Source organism: Periplaneta americana, chromosome 15, assembly GCF_040183065.1.
Source record: "Periplaneta americana isolate PAMFEO1 chromosome 15, P.americana_PAMFEO1_priV1, whole genome shotgun sequence".
Lineage (NCBI taxonomy): Eukaryota > Metazoa > Arthropoda > Insecta > Blattodea > Blattidae > Periplaneta > Periplaneta americana.
The window spans coordinates 17,667,807-17,686,119 of NC_091131.1; the positions used below are offsets into that span (position 1 = coordinate 17,667,807).

General features: G+C 33.5%; 1 protein-coding gene across 2 annotated transcripts in view; it reads right to left on the reverse strand.

Moving 5' to 3' along the window:
* Positions 1-18,313, reverse strand: part of LOC138714687 (RUN and FYVE domain-containing protein 2) — an 81,675-nt gene that overhangs the window by 22,601 nt on the left and 40,761 nt on the right. For both annotated transcript variants that reach the window (XM_069846749.1, XM_069846750.1), the window contains exons 3-8: positions 16,017-16,126; positions 14,362-14,569; positions 12,626-12,786; positions 9,792-10,089; positions 3,728-3,868; positions 1,272-1,369 (exon numbers count right to left, since the gene is read on the reverse strand). In XM_069846749.1, the coding sequence (XP_069702850.1) occupies positions 1,272-1,369; positions 3,728-3,868; positions 9,792-10,089; positions 12,626-12,786; positions 14,362-14,569; positions 16,017-16,126 (1,016 nt within the window). The remainder of the gene's footprint in view (positions 1-1,271; positions 1,370-3,727; positions 3,869-9,791; positions 10,090-12,625; positions 12,787-14,361; positions 14,570-16,016; positions 16,127-18,313) is intronic.

The window sequence follows — 18,313 nt, forward strand, 5'->3', positions numbered from 1 at the left end:
CTATTTAAATTTTCCACACGACTTAAATTAACATATTATAATATTCTGTAGTCATATATCAATGGTCAGTATGCTGCAGATGTTGTATATAATAAATTATTTGTTATATATTTACAAAATGAGGTCTCATATACCCCTCCATAGTGTTACATGACAATAACTCTCCATAGTACCTAAGGATTAACGATTTTTTTCATGTCTTAATCAGAATTTCTCTAAAGTCCTGACCTCTTCTGGAGATTTAGAATTTCTTTCAAGTCTTAGTATGTACCGGGTGTTTCAGTATTTCTTTCAAGTCCTAGCCTGCAATGAGTAATTTATGTTTTCGTTTAAATTTTGACCTGTTCTAGAGATTCCAAAATTTATTTCAAGTCTTAGTATATACTGGGTGTTTCAGTATTTCTTTCAAGTCATAGGCTGCACTGAGTAATTTATATTTTTGCTCAGATTTTGACCTGTTCTAGAGATTCCAAAATTTATTTCAAGTCTTAGTATGTACCATTTTTACCAAAATGAATTATCAAACATATAATTATTAATGAAATAAACATCATTATTTCATTAATAGTAATTATATCACTCTCAAATTTTGACCCATTCTAGAGATTCCAAAATTTATTTCAAGTCTTAGTATGTACTGGGTGTTTCAGTATTTCTTTCAAGTCCTAGCCTACACTAAGTAATTTATATATTCGCTCAAATTTTGACCTGTTCTAGAGATTCCAAAATTTATTTCAAGTTATAATCTATGTACTTTAGTATCTTCTTTAATTTCTGATCTGTCTTTAGATTTTAGAATTTGTTCCAAAGCTTGTTCCACTCTGGGTATTTTAAAATTTTTCCAAGTCTTAACCTCCTCTGAAGAATTTAGTGTTTCTTTCAGGCTTACTCTATACTGGGTATTTCGTAACTTTTCTCATATCCTGATCTGTTCTGAACATTCTATAAATAATTTCGAGTCATGACCTTTTCTGCAGATTATGGACATTCTTGTAAGTAAAGTCGAAACAGATAATGCAGTGACGAACCATAGCATGAAATATTACAGCATCTTTCACAAATGAATTACAAACCCATAGGAGTAGAAAGGGTTAAAGCACAAAGTTAAAGCAAACACTTGTAAAACAATACAGTACTGTGCATTTTGTCAACAGGTTCGTTGATGCAAAGCAATTGAAAGAGCCACATGTGAACCTGTTAGTTTAACAACTTAAAGAATACCCATCATCCATGACTGAGACTAGAACACCAAGACAAGAACAGGTACCTACTTTTCATCCATTTTCTGTATAGTGTCAGTCATAGCTAACGATTTAGCCTCCAGTTTGGTGATAAGTTCGGTTTTGTGTTTGAGCGAACTCTCGCATTCCTGTAACGCAATCACGAGACACACAGTCTGTGGAGACACCCATCAAGTTTATCATGCAACTAAACATACACAGATATGCAGCCACTTGTATGTTCCTCTCAAAATATTATTTTTTTTGTAGGTTTCCCTTTGCTGAAGCATGACCCCCCTTTTCAGCATCTTTCAACAAATGATTGTATTTCTCTAAGTTGTTGAGGATTTGACCAATTTGGCTTGTCTTAGCCTGGAGACGAGTCACCATCTCACCTTTTTGGGTCAACTCTTGCTCACACTCCTAAAAAAATTGAATGACATCAAAGTGTATTGAATGAGTAACACAAATAGGTGGATTCAGGAATGTCTTTTTAACTACAATTAAGACTGTAATAAAGAACTATAAATGCACAGTGTGTTTCACAATCTGGTACATCTTGCTTCTTCTGGGGAATGACAACAACAAGTATTAAAACATTAGCCCCTATCAAGTATTGAAATAATAACATGATCATTATTTTTGCACAGCAAAGACAAAACTATTTGTTAGTCTTATCTTTTAAGGTCAAAAAATCTAAGCCTAAATGTACAGTATGCTAGCAAATTCTCAACAAATAATTCTACATCTGGAGCATATTAAAAAAATTAACAATACAAAGTAAGTTTTTAATCTATTCCTGGAATAGGCTACATTAGTTTTAAGTGGCAGCTTGTAAGATACGGATATCAAGTATACTCTAACAAATGGCCACCAGATATTTGTGATTCATTGATTCTAGTTCACGTTAACACTTTGTTTAAAAGCTTAAAATTGTTTAGTCAATATGTTAAAAGTGTTAAACTTCTTTTTAACACTTTTAACATGTCGACTAAACAATTTTAAGATATTTGTGAATTGAAAACCAAATGTACGAGCATTAAATATGTCAAAAATATTTTATTATAGAAAGATTAAATTAATGTAGATTTGCAAAAATGTACGCCTCCAATCTGGTTAATTAAAGAGGCAACAAATATATTATTATAAATGTGAAAAGCGACCAAACTGAGTTGAAAGTTATTTTCTTAAATCTGCAGTAGAGGAAATATTTTTCGTCATAAAAATAAATAAAATAGTGAAGTTTGCAAAGCTCAATAATTATTTATTGTTATTCGAAATCTTTTGTGTTTAAAAAAAGAGTAAAAGCACCTCCATGTAAATCATTCTGTTTAGTTTGTGGACACACAAAACGTAGAGATTTTCATGATAAAAATGTGCATGTTATTGAAGGAAATGTAGTTCTAGTTTCTAGGTCCTTTCTTACTTACAAATGCCTTTTAGAGAACCCGGAGGTTCATTGCCGCCCTTACATTTAAAATTTTAAAATTAGACATAATAACGAATGAAACAATTTGAATAAAAGTAAGCTAGAGAAAACAGTAGGCTATTGCAAAACAAAGATAGTGACGATAGGATATGAACACAACTCCAGAATGTGAAACAACAGACTGACAAAAAAAGATTCTGCTATGGAGCCTGTAAGATTGAAGAAAAAAGGGGAGACCAAAGGACAACTGGAACTGAAAGAGTGACAAATGGACAGACTGTTAAGAAAAAACTATCAGCAATTAGACTGAGAAATCCATGTATGTATGGAATAAATAAAAAAAATTCCTTTCCCTTAGGAATGTTGATATGAGACATTTTGTGTAGCCTAATATAATCTTACGTCTTTCTTTAGAAGTAATGGTGCAGCCAGTAACATTGATTGAAGGAGCGCACAGTCTGACTGGTAAAGTAAGTTATGAAAAGGTAAGTATCAGTGAATGAGCTGTTTTTGCACATCACACACAACAGAAGAGCACAGCCACATACTATACACCTACATAATCTATGCAGTTAACAGTAAATACTTGTTTGGCAAAAGCGAATTCACAAAGTTAAAATGGACAAGCTGATATATTGAAATACGTTTAAAAATAAATTTAAAAAGTCTGTGTTTTACAAAACTGAGATAAACATGATTACTTGAGTCATTTTACCAGAAATTAGATGCAATTCCAACAGACTGTGAAACACACTATATATTTTATACTATCAGGCATTAGAAAACTCATTATTTGTAACGAAATATTAGATCTCAGCTTAAAAATTACATTGTGATAATAATACAACGTCTGCTTTAGACTTTGATTGGCAATAAACAGAAATAATACAAATAGAAACATTTACGTTGCAGACTGGCACTGATGCAATAAAGTTATAAATCTGAACTAATAAACATTAAGTTATTATTCCATTTCTAGTAAGAATAGTGACTCATGCATTCCAGAACTGAAATTTTGTTCACTTTAAAAACATGCTGAACAATTATAGTTTAATAAATAAAACAAAACACTTCTTACCTGAAGCTTCTTGTACATTTCCAGATTGATAAGTTTGATATCATCCAGCTGTCTTCTCAAGGACACTATTGTATCTTGCTTTTCATGGATATCTTTCTCTAAGAGTTTCATTGCAACCTCCATTTCTGCCTTCAAACTTATCTGCAAGACACACAGCATAATAAATATCAAAATTATGAACTGTAGTTGTTAATAATAGTAGGTGGCATACAGCTGTTCCATACACACACATATACAGAATATTAATTTTATATCCATAAATGGAGAGAATATTTTCTAAAAATTATATACAACTTCAATCGTATATGAATATTCTTCAAAATTTAAAATTGCTTACCAATCTCACATTCAAATATATATTACAAATTGTTGTAAATAGCAATAAACAGGCAACAACAAAAGGCTATTATCATAGATCCAACTATACGCATAAAGAGAGATCTAAACCAAGCTCATCAGGTTGATCAGGAAAAAAGGGTCATTTATGAGCCTTGTATTCCCTACCTTAGTGCCAAGTATAACATCCCTCTCTTCAATTGGTCAGTGACAGGTTTATTTTTTGGTGCTCGGAGTTCTTTACCAAAATTTACATATCATTTTTTAAAACAATTATCAATATCATCTTTTGAAATTCAAAAAATCATCTCGCAAATTCTCAAAGATTCCCTGCAGATTATACAATTTCATTTATACCACTCAGAAGGCCTTAATTAAGGATATGCTAATTTTAAATAAAATTTTTTTTTATCAGTATAATTTAGTCATCTTCTAAGATTTTATTTTACAATTGATAATCAATGGTGCTTAATTATTACACTTTATTTTTATAACACTATTCATATTTAATTAATTGTATTTGTTTGCTATTCATTTCCGGATCCTCGTGGTCATCCTTAATTAAGGCTGGATGAGTTTCTCTCTCTCTCTCTCTAAAATTATAAGCGAGTCACACCCCGAAAAAGCAAGATGCTTGAGGCAGGTGTGACCAATAATGAAACTGGATAGAAGAAAAAAATAATAATCACAACTGTGATTAAACTGTTAACTGTAATTGCACATAAAATTAAAAAGGAGGAAAAAAAAAAACAAATATTACATATAAACATACTAAGTTAAGAATACGACTTTGTTAAAAGTGACAAAAAATAAATAATAAGAATTTAAATGATGATTATAATTTTAAAAACAGTTCAAGCACTTGTTTTTTTAATAATGTACTGTTTAACAATTTTACATTAGGATTTTTCTTTATAAAATCATTTTGTGCGAGATCGTGCGTATTTGCTTGTTTTCTGCACAGAACCAATATGCGGTAAGTGTGAAATACCACATTCAGTATTCCCAACGTAACACACATAACAATTTCTCTCTTCTTACCGCTCAAGTGCCATATTCATTTTACTGCTTTAGGCTTTTAACATATTATTTTTAGAGATGTTTAACATAGTAATAATTATAAATTGGAAACTTACCACTGCAATTTCACCTAAATTGCAATGTTAATTATTGTTTTTAAATATTTGCAAAAATTAAGTAAACTCTACTACTCCACGAAACTTATTGCATTCCTGATACAAGTATCATTAAGGAAGCCATGAAAAAATCAACAAGATTTCAGATGCCGATGTTATTACTGCAATATGTTATATAAATAATATTGTTAAAATATTAAAATGAAAAATAAATCATTACATAACCTTACCGTTTGTTTTAAGTCCGCATTTATAGACTGGGGGAAAAAAAAAGACAGACGTATATCACGGCCTGCTGGAGTATAGTAAACACAGAAAACATTTTATAGCAACAATGTTGAAGAAAGATATTTTGGTTTTCCGAAGTTGCCGTCATTAAACAGAAACCAAGAAGGAGATTTCATTGCAACTAATTAGAAATTCGTCTTTCAGGTATGTAATAAACGATCCGCACAAAATAATGTACGATACACGAGTGGTATGTTTGTTTTCATGTTCTCGGAAATTAAAAAAGCTCAACTACGTTTCGCTTTTTCAATCTTTTCCTCGATCATGAAAACGTCAACATACCGCTCTTGTAACGTATATTACTAATACAATCTTGAATCGTAATTAGAAATGTGCCTTAGACCTGCTTCAGTCTTACATTTTGTTCAATGAGGGGAAGAGGGGAAGCGAAATATTGTATCTTCTTGTGTTGTGGTCTTGATCAGATGATATAAATTTAGTTTGATATTTATGGTACTAATTCAAAAGAGTATGCAATATATAAATATGCTTGATATTCAAAACAAATTCTTTATATATGAGATGAGTTGGATGATCAAGTTTTCTTCTTAAACATATTTTAATAATTCTTTTATGTAGTAATGTTAATGGGCGAATGGTACTCTGTGATAATCCACCCCATCCTATAATTCCATAGTGTATTACAGCCTGAACCAGGTCTAAAAAATATTGTTCTCGATAGTTTTACTGGCATAAAGCAACGCAGTTGTACAAATTTGTACAGTGTTTTACGTAATTTAAGACATAAGTAGTTAATATGAAAATTCCATTTTAAGCTTTGATCGATGAAGATATCTAAATATTTCACATGGGCTGATGGGCGTAGTTTAGGACAATTTGTACAATAATTGCTACGAATTTTTAAATTTAGTTGTTTCCCACAGTATGGAGACCTGTTTAGTTTAGTTTATCAAAACATGCTACTCTGTTTTGTTTTTTTTTTTTTTTATTGGGTTATTTTACGATGCTGTATCAACATCTATAGTCCCGTCGCTCTAATTTCCGGCAGCCAATCGCGTTGCAGGTTGGCTACATTTAAATGTGTGCGTCTTGTGATTCGCTGATTCATTTCTTAAGGCTCGATAAATACTTAATATAATCGCCCGCCATTTTAGCTCTTTAGTTGGCGTTCGCAGAAAGCACATGAAGACGTTATTTGCCGCTCAATTATTTGCTGAATTACATTGCGTTTGATTTATTATCATAGAAGTTACGACATGATAATCTTTAACGGTGTTGCAAATAGATTCCTCGTATGGTAGCTCGGCAACGTAAGAACAAAAATGGCGAATGATACTACCTACCTAGACTTTATAGAGCCTTCACTTTCTAAGACGTAAGCAAAGAGGCGGAGTCACGCCAGAAATAACAGCGTCGAGACTATAGGTTATTTAGCGTCTGAATGAAATGAAGGTGATAATGCCAGTGAAATGAGTCCAGGATCCAGCACCGAAAGTTACCCAGCATTTGCTCGTATTGGGTTGAGGGAAAACCTCGGAAAAAACCTCAACCAGGTAACTTGCCCCGACCGGGATTCGAACCCGGGCCACCTGATTTCGCGGCCAGACACGCTGACCATTACTCCACAAGTGTGGACTCTGTTTTGTTACCTACAGTAAGTATACAGAAAATGCAGTAAAAATTTCATGTTCATAGCATCAAAATTGTAAGAGCCTTTACACTTTGAACATAAAAAATGTGCTAAAAAAGCTTGTAAAGTTTGCATGGAATTCAAATTCAAGAGTGCAGCCATCTACAAATGATCAAATTTTTTTATGCTTTCAAGCACTGTAGAGCACTGAAACTTGCTCAAAACATAAATAAAAGATTGCAGATTCATTTTTCACATAAAAGAAACGGAATATATATGATAAGAACAGGGGCGTATTTTGCGGGCTACCGGCCCAACTGTAATTTCAATGACGAAGTCATCAAAGTATTTTCGTCCCAATCAAGACGTCTGGAATTCGCATATAAATAGGTAAGGAATTTTATTATAGGGATTTTAAAATATATTTTGCGTAATAATAGGGTCAGCGGTAGCCCAGACCCTTAAACCAGTATACGCCACTGGATAAGAACTTTCTTGTACCTTGTTAACATGTTTCGACCTATTTTCGGTCATCTTCGGAACTGGTCTTGTTTCCTGTGAGGGTGCGTTCGTAGTGTAGAGTCAAAGAGTGTATGGGTTTTGAAATTGAGTTGTGTGTTGAGAATATCGTTGGGGTGTGTTTTCGTGTGTCTGTATATTTCATATTGTTCTAGTGTGTTGAGTTTCTGGCTTTTTGGAAACAAGAGGCGCCAAGATCAACAACGACCAGTTCTGAAGATGACCGAAAATAGGTCGAAACATGTTAACAAGGTACGTTAAAATTTAACACAAGAAAGTTCTTATCATACATATTCCGAAGTGATACAGTGTTAATAGTTGTGTAATCAAGATGTATAAAAGAAACGACTGAAAATAACCAAAATTTCACCTGTCTTTCCACTTAATTTGTTGTACATGCCACTTTCTATTACAGTTTGACTGCAAAATGTCTCGAATTTGCATAAGTAAATTGATGGGAGGCACAAAATTTTTTCGGTCCCATGATCCTAGCACTACCGAAATACAGGCAGTTCCTGGTAGGTCTTTGGATGGATTACAGTGCAAATATGGATGCCTGGAGAATGGAACTATTGCACTCCTCCAAGGCCAATGTGATCATGGACTGTTACTGCGTAATGCTCGACACCATAAAGAAGAAATCCTGGGAGATGGAAGAGGAAATTTCTACAGCAACAAATAGCTCTTCTAGACACAGACATATTGGCGTATTCAAAGATCACCAAACATGGCTTCATAATAGATTCTACAATTAGATATGAATGGAGCGTTGACTAGCCTGAAGAAGTTAACTAAGAAAAGAAAGACATTTATGAACCAATTATTGAGTACTTTAAAGAAAAATATCATCTTAAACACATAGATGTGATTGGTCTTTTTATCGGGGTCCGTGGTGTTATTCCAAAATTCTTTAATACATTTAGGAAACAATTTTTTTTATCTAAATCTTTAATAGAAGACATTGTCACAATTGTTTTGAAAAAGTCATGTCAAATTTTAAATAATCATTTACACTCTTAAGATAATATATTTTAATTAGATTTCAGTATACATATCAATTTCTTTTTCTTTTCTTCTTAATCTACTCTACATTTATATTTGTAAATCATAGGTCAGTATACTGAGGCTTATGAGTCTATCTCCGCTGGGAGGCAGTTTGAAATAAATAATAAAATTATTATTATTATTATTATTATTATTATTATTACTATTATTATTATTATTATTATTATTATTATTATTCGAAATGGAAATATAAAAATTGCAAATTTATATTTTGAAGAGGTGGAGAAGTTCAAATATCTTGGAGCAACAGTAACAAATATAAATGATACTCGGGAGGAAATTAAACACAGAATAAATATGGGAAATGCCTGTTATTATTCGGTTGAGAAGCTTTTATCATCCAGTCTGGTGTCAAAAAATCTGAAAGTTAGAATTTATAAAACAGTTATATTACCGGTTGTTCTTTATGGTTGTGAAACTTGGACTCTCACTTTGAGAGAGGAACATAGGTTAAGGATGTTTGAGAATAAGGTGCTTAGGAAAATATTTGGGGCTAAGAGTGATGAAGTTACAGGAGAATGGAGAAAGTTGCACAACACAGAACTGCACGCATTGTATTCTTCACCTGACGTAATTAGGAACATTAAATCCAGACGTTTGAGATGGATAGGGCATGTAGCACGTATGGGCGAATCCAGAAATGCATATAGTGTTAGTTGGGAGGCCGGAGGGAAAAAGACCTTTAGGGAGGCCGAGACGTAGATGGAAAGATAATATTAAAATGGATTTGAGGGAGGTGGGATATGATGATAGAGAATGGATTAATCTAGCTCAGGATAGGGACCACTGGCGGACTTATGTGAGGGCGGCAAGGAACCTCCGGGTTCTTTAAAAGCCAGTAAGTAAGTAAATATTATTATTATTATTATTATTATTATTATTATTATTATTATTATTATTATTATTATTAAATGGAGCTTAAAGATTAAAAAAAAAGAGTGTTTGAACTGTTATTGTGATTCATTATTTATTGATGCAGAAAAAACAAACCAACAAACAAAAATATGAACAATTTCAGCCATTTAGGATCAATCTTGGAGAGGGAATGGACATCGAATTTGGAAATTGCTAAAAGAATTATTAATTGACAGAAAGCATGAACTGTGCAGCACTACATAACAGACTGTACCTGCAAGTTCAACTCCTTCTCAGTCTCCTGTCGTTGCTTCTTCTCTGACTCCAGCTGCTGCTTCAGATCATCTAACTCTGAGTTTGCGTCAGACTTCCTGGTCTGCCCCCCCTCCCCTCCACCTCCACCCTCGTCCATTCTGTCGGCGTTCACATCCAGGCCAAGTTCCTTCTTCAAGTTCGTGTTCTCGTCGTACAGTGACAGGATGTTGTTCTTTGCAATAGCCAGATCTTCCTTCATCAGAGCATTCGTGGTTGTCAGAGTCTCAACTTTTGCCTGGAGGTTTGTAACAGTTGCACTAAAAAAGTGATACAAATTTTAATTTAAGATAGCAGCTCCCAACCTGAAGGTCACAAGTTAAAAATATATCACGCTTTTCAAATACAACAGAATCTCAATTGCCTATCATCAATTAACTGGCCTGGACTTTCCCTGATATTTTTTTCTGTATGTCCATTCCACAACACAATGAACACAACTGCCATACATGCCAAAAATTCAAATTTAAGGTAAGATTGCTAACTAGTGTCATTCAGATGATGCCTAAAGATACAACATTAGTTAGCTATATTATATGTAGTAGTAGTAGGTTATTTTACGACGCTTTATCAACATCTTTGGTTATTTAGCATCTGAATGAGATGATGGCGATAATGCCGGTGAAATGAGTCCGGGGTCCAACACCGAAAGTTACCCAGCATTTGCTCATATTGGGTTGAGGGAAAACCCCGGAAAAAACCTCAACCAGGTAACTTGCCCCAACCGGGAATCGAACTCGGGCCATCTGGTTTCGCGGCTAGACGCACTAATCGTTACTCCACAGGTGTGGACTATATTATATGTTATAATTGGCACTACAATAGAACAATGTTTTGTTGTTGTTTTCTAATGCCAGAAGTTTGACAATAAAGTCATTTGACCTCTTGCACTCCAATATTTTTCAAAGATATTGTCATGGTCAGCCGCTGAAGCACAGATTTTGAGGTGTTCCACATCCATTTCTTGGTTTGAGTTGCACAATGGGCAGTTAGGGGACTGATATATTCCAATTCTATGCAGATGCTTGGCCAAACAGTCATGGCCTGTTGCCAATCTAAATGCAGCTACAGACAATTTGAGCAGTAAATCGGGAATCAACTGTGGATTATGACCCAGAGAGTTCCATTTTTTCCCTTGAGATTGTGTTATCAAATTTTGTTTGTTGAAGTCTAAGTATGTAGATTTAATAAGTCTTTTCACAGAGTAATACGTAGATTTAGTGACAGGTCTGTAAGTAGCACAGCATTTGCTAAAGCATCTGCATTCTCGTTTCCCAGGATTCCACAATGGGATGGTATCCATTGGAATAATGTACAATACTGTATCAGTAACTTGCATCATTATACCATCTGCCCCACAATAAGACCCATACCCTAAATTTCTAACGACAAAATTTGGAACAATGTATTATGAGACCACGATAGAAAAGGCTTCAAATAAGACCCATACCCGATTTTCAGAGCAATATTTTTTTGCAAAAAAAAAAAAAAAAAAAAAAGTGTGGGTGATATTTGGTACTATACAGACTAAAACTCTGTTTTGTCAATAAACAAATAATAATAATAACTCTGCAACCAATGAAAATTGGACCCATATATAAAAGAGTTAGTCTTACTGCAGCAACCTGAGAGATTACCACCTCAATTTATGCACGTTAGTCATCAATCATGTATATAAAAAAATTCATCTGGTTCTCAAGTAGTAATGTCGACTGATGGAACTGATTGTGAGGACAAATTTATTGTATGTTGTTATTTATTCTTTGTATTCTGTATCATGGATTCTGGAAGTTAAGTCTGTTATTGCAAATAAGTTTTGTAGTGCTTCTCAGTATCTATTAGATACCTTCAAAAGTGAAGAACATGCCAAAAATACGATGATAGATTTATATTGTCCTTCAAGTCTGATTCGCAGTGTTTCATTGCATATCATTCCTGTCTTAAAATTGGGTATATACTATATTTTCTCAAATACCCCATGCAGTTTTTTCCTGAAATATAAAGTAAAAAATACAGGTGTGCGGCTTATTCGAATTGAAGTTGGCAATATTAATAAAATAAACTAGCAGCATTAAGAAAAATATTAATAAAATAAACTAGCAGCATTTCTCACAAAATAAATGCATAGAAACATGCAGCTACCTCATAAATACTTGCAGTAAAAATTTCATCCAGATTGATTCATATTTGGCATAAGAAAGTTGGTGTTGAATCAACAAAAATGAACACAGAAAAATAGATTTGAAAATAAAATGAATATTTATGTAAATTAATATTATCCTCCGCTACATTAATCTAGTAACTTCAGGGAGCAACAAAAAGTTACTAGATTTGTAATCAGACATTTTAAAAAAGAATTCTTCGATGAAAAACAATTTTGACAGCTCTTTAAATTCCACACCCCCTTCCAGCCTTAATTTAAAAAGTGTAAACATACGAGTATTTGTAATCAGAATGGAGCTGAATCCATTTGGGGTATGAAAATATAAATTCTGAATAAGTGAAATAGCTAAAAAAAAAAATTGGAAAAATTTTCATGATTTTCAGTGGAGTCTTCCCTTAAACAAGGGTGCAGAGTATTCGAAAAAATAAGGTACTTACTTTGACACAAAACTAAACTGAAAAGTTTGAGCATATGAAGTTCCTAATTTTATGACGTAATGGTTTCATTTACCTGAATATATTGCGAATGAAGATATTTAAGGAAAGAGTTCTTAACTTCCATGTCAACTTAATGCTTATATTTAATTTTGCATTACAAATTAATGTCATAAGGTAGGGACACAAAATACCTACTTTAAATGCCTGTTGAGCTCCTCAATGTAGTTCTTTTGATCCAAGACTGTTGTCATGTTGTCGTGGTCCAGATCATCCTCTGAAGATTCACTGCACTGGTTGCTGGACCTCAAGTAAAGTGAGAAATCTATTACACCTTGCTGGCAGTCCAAGTCCTCCTCCTGTGTAACGAAAATACATAAACCATACTCAGATATAACAAATGTATTAACTTAAATTTTGCTGAATGATTCTGAAAATTATTCCTTGCAGGCAGTGTTCTTCATGACCAATGACACTTTCATACTGTCTTTTTCAGGGGAGCAGAGAATGAAACAGTAAGGTGAGAGGGGAACTTGATGAAGTTAATTAGAATTAGAATACTATGGTATTAAAGGCATAGCGTACCAGTGGTTTGAGTCATATCTTCTAAACAGAAAACAAAAAGTTGAAATCAACGCATTCACCAACTCCTTTAAATCTGCGTAATTTTTGGTCCTAGCAAAGCCATGATGCATGAAAAATATTGTAAAATATGCGAGAATAATAATTATTCAGTTGTCGAATATGCATACTTATCATTGTAGTATTAGTATTTAGTATTTATTTATTTAACCTGGTAGAGATAAGGCCGTCAGACCTTCTCTGCCCCTCTACCAGAAGATTCCAACTATAATATGAAGAATAAAATTACAATTAGTATTAAATTTACAATTACAATTACAATAAAAATCAAAGTACGAAAAGATTACCTGACTAATTAAAGCTAGATAATTTATCATAGAAAAACAAAGAATATTTTATATTTGCTGAATTACAAATTAAACCTAGAGTAACAAAATTATATAGTGATGAAATTACTGGATATTAAAATATTTTGTGATAGATTAAGGAAACTATTTACAAGAAGTCAATTACTGACCAAGTGCCTAGTAAGTTTGCATTTCAATTCAATTTTATTTCGACAGTCCCTGATGCTAGCAGGTAGCGAATTCCAGAGTCTTGGCAGGGCTATTGTGAAAAAGGATGAGTATGGGGAGGTGTGATGGGATGGTGTTGTTAGTATTGTTTCATGACGAGAGCGTGTGTTCAGATTATGGTGGGAAGAAAGGTAAGTGAAGCGAGACGACAGGTACGAAGGAATAGAAGAGTTCAAGATTTCGAAGAGAAAGAGAAGTGAATGTAAATTTCTTTTCTTATTTAGTTTAAGCCAACCTATTGCTTCCAGGGATGGGGTAATATGATGATATTTACGAACATTGCTTACAAAACGTATACACAAATTATGAGCACGTTGAAGTTTCGTTTTGTTGTCGCTGGAGAAGTCAGTTAGTAAAATGTCAGCATAGTCAAAATAGGAAAATACAAGTGTCTGCACAAGGGACTTTTTTAAGCAAGATTGGAGATGAACATTTATCCTTTTTAGCACATGGATAATAGAATATACTTTTCTGCAGGTTTCTGTGATTTGCAAGTCGCAGTTGAGATTATTATCCATCTGAATGCCAAGATTTTTTACTGAAGAACTGGTACCGATTCTTATTGAAGTTGCAATATACAGTATAACCTAACTTAGGTACAGTATCTGTTCCATAATATGGGTCACAATTTGTAGGCAAATTTAATCAATTTTCGGTTTAACGATATTTCATTACAACGAAAATAATTACAGTACCCCATAGAATTCGTTACAATGGCATTTCACTGTACTAATAACATGTTCTCACTCTACCCTAACCAACATGCTCAATATTTACCTTAACACACAAATTGCAGTCTATGACATTCAGTCCTACTAGAAGCCCCATGATGATGATCGCCTCGTCACTCATCATGAGAGCATCAGGTTCGAAGTATTCAGACAGAAGGTCGTCTTTGTGGTCTATCAGGATCTTTAAGTAATCAGCCAACTTCTTCTGCATAAGAGCAAGCCTCAGCCACGCTCGTGCTCTACCCATGTGAGTCCTGAAAAACAGGCACATGTTATGATGTAAATGCAGAGTTTATTTAGTGCAGGAATCTTCTGCATTGTCACAAAATCTGGAGCTGTTACCCAAATGGTCAAAGAGGGGCACAACAGAATATGACAATATTATTTTGACCAGTGTGAGTTTCAAAATATGTACAGATTATAAACAGCTAGCTTTGACTTCCAATTTTGAGTTTTCATAGTATTCTGCCTTGCTGTCAGTTTAATTGAATCGGTTTCTTGAGAAGCACCATAAGTCACGAAACACAAAGTTTTAGGGAATTACAAAAAACTGTTTACATTTTACAAGAAACGTATGAGCAAAGAATTGCAATATTCTAAATTTAATGGTTTCGTATGAGCAAAATGCAAATTTCTGTGTGAAATTGTTTGACTTACCAATATATATTTTCTCATAATAATAATGACAGAAATTTGACAAATATATAAAAATTCCTTTATTGAGACATCAGTTCACCATAGAGGTCCGGATAAAATGTAACAATTTTACAATCATCATGCCAGAGAAAAATAATAAAAAATTACAATGTAAATTAACAATGAAATTTAGAGATTAGATAAATGGTTATACAATATTCTTACTGAGCCCTTTATTTTATATAAACCGAGTTTTTTAATATGTACTTCTTCTCTGTACAAAATAAACGAAAATGTAGATCAAAAAGGATACCAAGTTTATCTCCAAAATCAGTATTTGGAAGACGACTTCAAGATTTTTACTTAATGATAACTATATTTTCATTTCGAAAATTTCCATCTTGAATAATTTCAGATGTTCAGGGGACAAGATTTTGAGAAAAACATGTCGACTTAGTTTTCGAGAGGGAAGTTCAAAAGCACTGCTGATTGGATTTTTTATTCCATCACTTCACTCCCACCCACCTCTACTTTCAAATTTCACCCCCTACCTTCAGACATATCATTTTAAAAGGGATAATAAACCCTACCCGTGTAGCAAAAAAAAATTTTCATCTGTTTCTGAAATAGATCTAGGAAATGTATCACTTAATGAACTAAAGTTTAGTTGATATTAAACTGTATTATTAATATACTATGCTATTACTGTGCGTACTAGAAAACAAATCTGTTGTTTCTCTGGTATGTTGTCGTGAAATAGTCCAGTGGTTTCTTTTTTTAAGTTTGTTTATACACGCTTTAATATCTTAGGTCATATCGCATGTGTAGTGAACTATTATTGTGATTCTGTTTCTATTGTCATTTGTTAAAAATGGCTTGCATTCATTTTTCATCCCTAACCATATTATTGCTATTCATATCAATGATACATTTCTGACTCTATCTCAGAAATGGATAGACCAAATTAATTTATTTTTTCTTTTTGTATCATATAACAAACACTAAGAAATGCTGCTCTAACTGAAAACATTTGAAGTGCCATCAACCACTTTTTTTATTGCTTACCTAACAGTTGGAAGATCTCTAACACTAGCAGTGATGTCTTGTGCTTCGATGGTAAACTTTTCGACACATTGCAAAATGTCCCAGAGTTCTTTCTTGGGACCCAGGAGGCCCTGCAACGATATAAATGATTTAACTCAATGTTAAATAGTAACAGATGTTACAAAAGCAGCAGTGCAATGCTTTCAAGAGTGCAGAAACAGATAATTCATAATTATGAGAGAATTAACCAATTACTTGATTCATCAACCAATATTCGCCTACGTAACTTCTAATCGTTAAATAACAATATTTAATTTTTATATTGACAATACTGGGTCATGACAAATATTCCAAAGGGACAAATGTAGCCCATAGGCCACAAGTTATTCACTGCCAATCTAGATTATAGGTGTATAAACACACAAAGGAGACACTCAACCTTCTGCATTTTGGCCTATAGCAATAAGAGAGGCCCAGCACTTACAGCAATTGACAGCAAGAAATCATAATATAATTGGTCACGTATTAAGAGAAAATCTCACACTGACATATGATATAATCGAACTGTCATTACAATCGAATTACATGAACTGTCTAACTTTTAAAACTATCGAATTATTAATCAAAATTAATTAATTAACTAGAAGAGAGATGAACTGACTGGTGACCAGTGGCGTACACAGAATTTTGTCAGGAGGGGGTCATTATTAAAATTGTTTACAATTTACATTATCGGTATTTTAAATGTTGTGTATTATTATTATTATTATTATTATTATTATTATTATTATTATTATTATTATTATTATTATTATTTAAAATATGAACTGTCAAATGCACAAAATGTTAAACGAACGTTTCACAATTAAGTCAGAGCTAATGAATGAGTGAATACCCTCTTAAAGTGAGTTTAAAATCGACAATGCACAACATTTAACATCTGTACTACAGAACTGTCAACAACCTTTTAAATACCTATCTTTCACAACAAGTTGAATTTCATATTGTGTCGACTTCATTTTATTGCAAGGTTGGTAATAGGCAGTAGGTCTCACAGCATTGTTATAATTCGAACGTGCCACAGCTCCAAGCACAGGAATTATATTGTAGGAGGGATAGGATATGTCGATGTAGATTTTGTTATTCTGACAGTGAAAAATTAGAGAAGGGAAAACGATTATGGATAAAAAATATTCAAATCTAAATACAGTATGAAGTTTTTTTTTAAGTTCAAGGGGTGTTCAAACCCAGTAATCGCCCCCCCCCATTGCGTACGCCCCTGTTTCTGACTGTTACTGAAGAATTTAGGATAATCTTAAAAAAGTGTGAGAGAAAATTTCATATAGTGAACACTCACAGGTTAATGTTTCATTTATTTATTTATTTATTTTTGCACCATGAGGTATAATTTCACATAAAATAATTCAAAGTAACAATGGTAACAATATGGCAAGAAATGCTATGTTAATGAATGTGTGAAAATTCCCTGTCGTTTAATTATCAAGTTTGACAAAAGTGTGAATTTTCATAAAATACATAATAAGAGAGAAAAAAACAACAAAACAAACAACACAAACAAAAGAAAGAAAATACATAATGGTAATAGATGCTAGAATAAAATTGAAATATTAACAAAGAAGGTAACCATAAAAATGTAGGAAAAATTAATATTCAAATTAATTTGCATTATATGAAAAAAAAAAAAATTCATAAGGTGGACATTGTAAACTAATTTCATAATAATGGTCCATGGGCGTGAATTTGAACTGCCACTGGGGGAGACCCTGGTGTACCAGTATCATGCGGAAGTACTGCGTGAAGTCTGCAGCCAGGTAGTGCCACTCGAAAATTCTGTCCAGCAGCCAGATCTTGGGGTCCTCTCGTTTTAGATCGGATTCGCACTCGCTCTTGTGAAGGTACACCAGACACACCTTTCCAATACCTTGGCAAGCGTCCAGTTCGAAGATCTTGCACTTGACGCCGAAGTTGGGGCGCTGCCTGGGGTCGTCCTGCTCGCTGCAGATCTCGATGTCCAGCAGCGTGGGGCATTCCGCATCGCCCATGCTCTTGACGCCGGCCAGCCGTCGTAACTCAGACATAGAGTTGATTTTCATGTTGCCGATGGGGAGCACCTCGTCTTGTGGATATTCTCGACCATGGCTTCATTAAAGTTCGGACATCCTCTCTCCTTTCTTTGTGGAAGTTTTGTTCTTGTGAACTTTCTACCCGTGCTCAAGCAGGTACGCTACACATTAAATGAGAAAGATCTCTTCTAACGAAATAGAGTTAGGAAATGATCCCAGGATGGAGGCAGCATT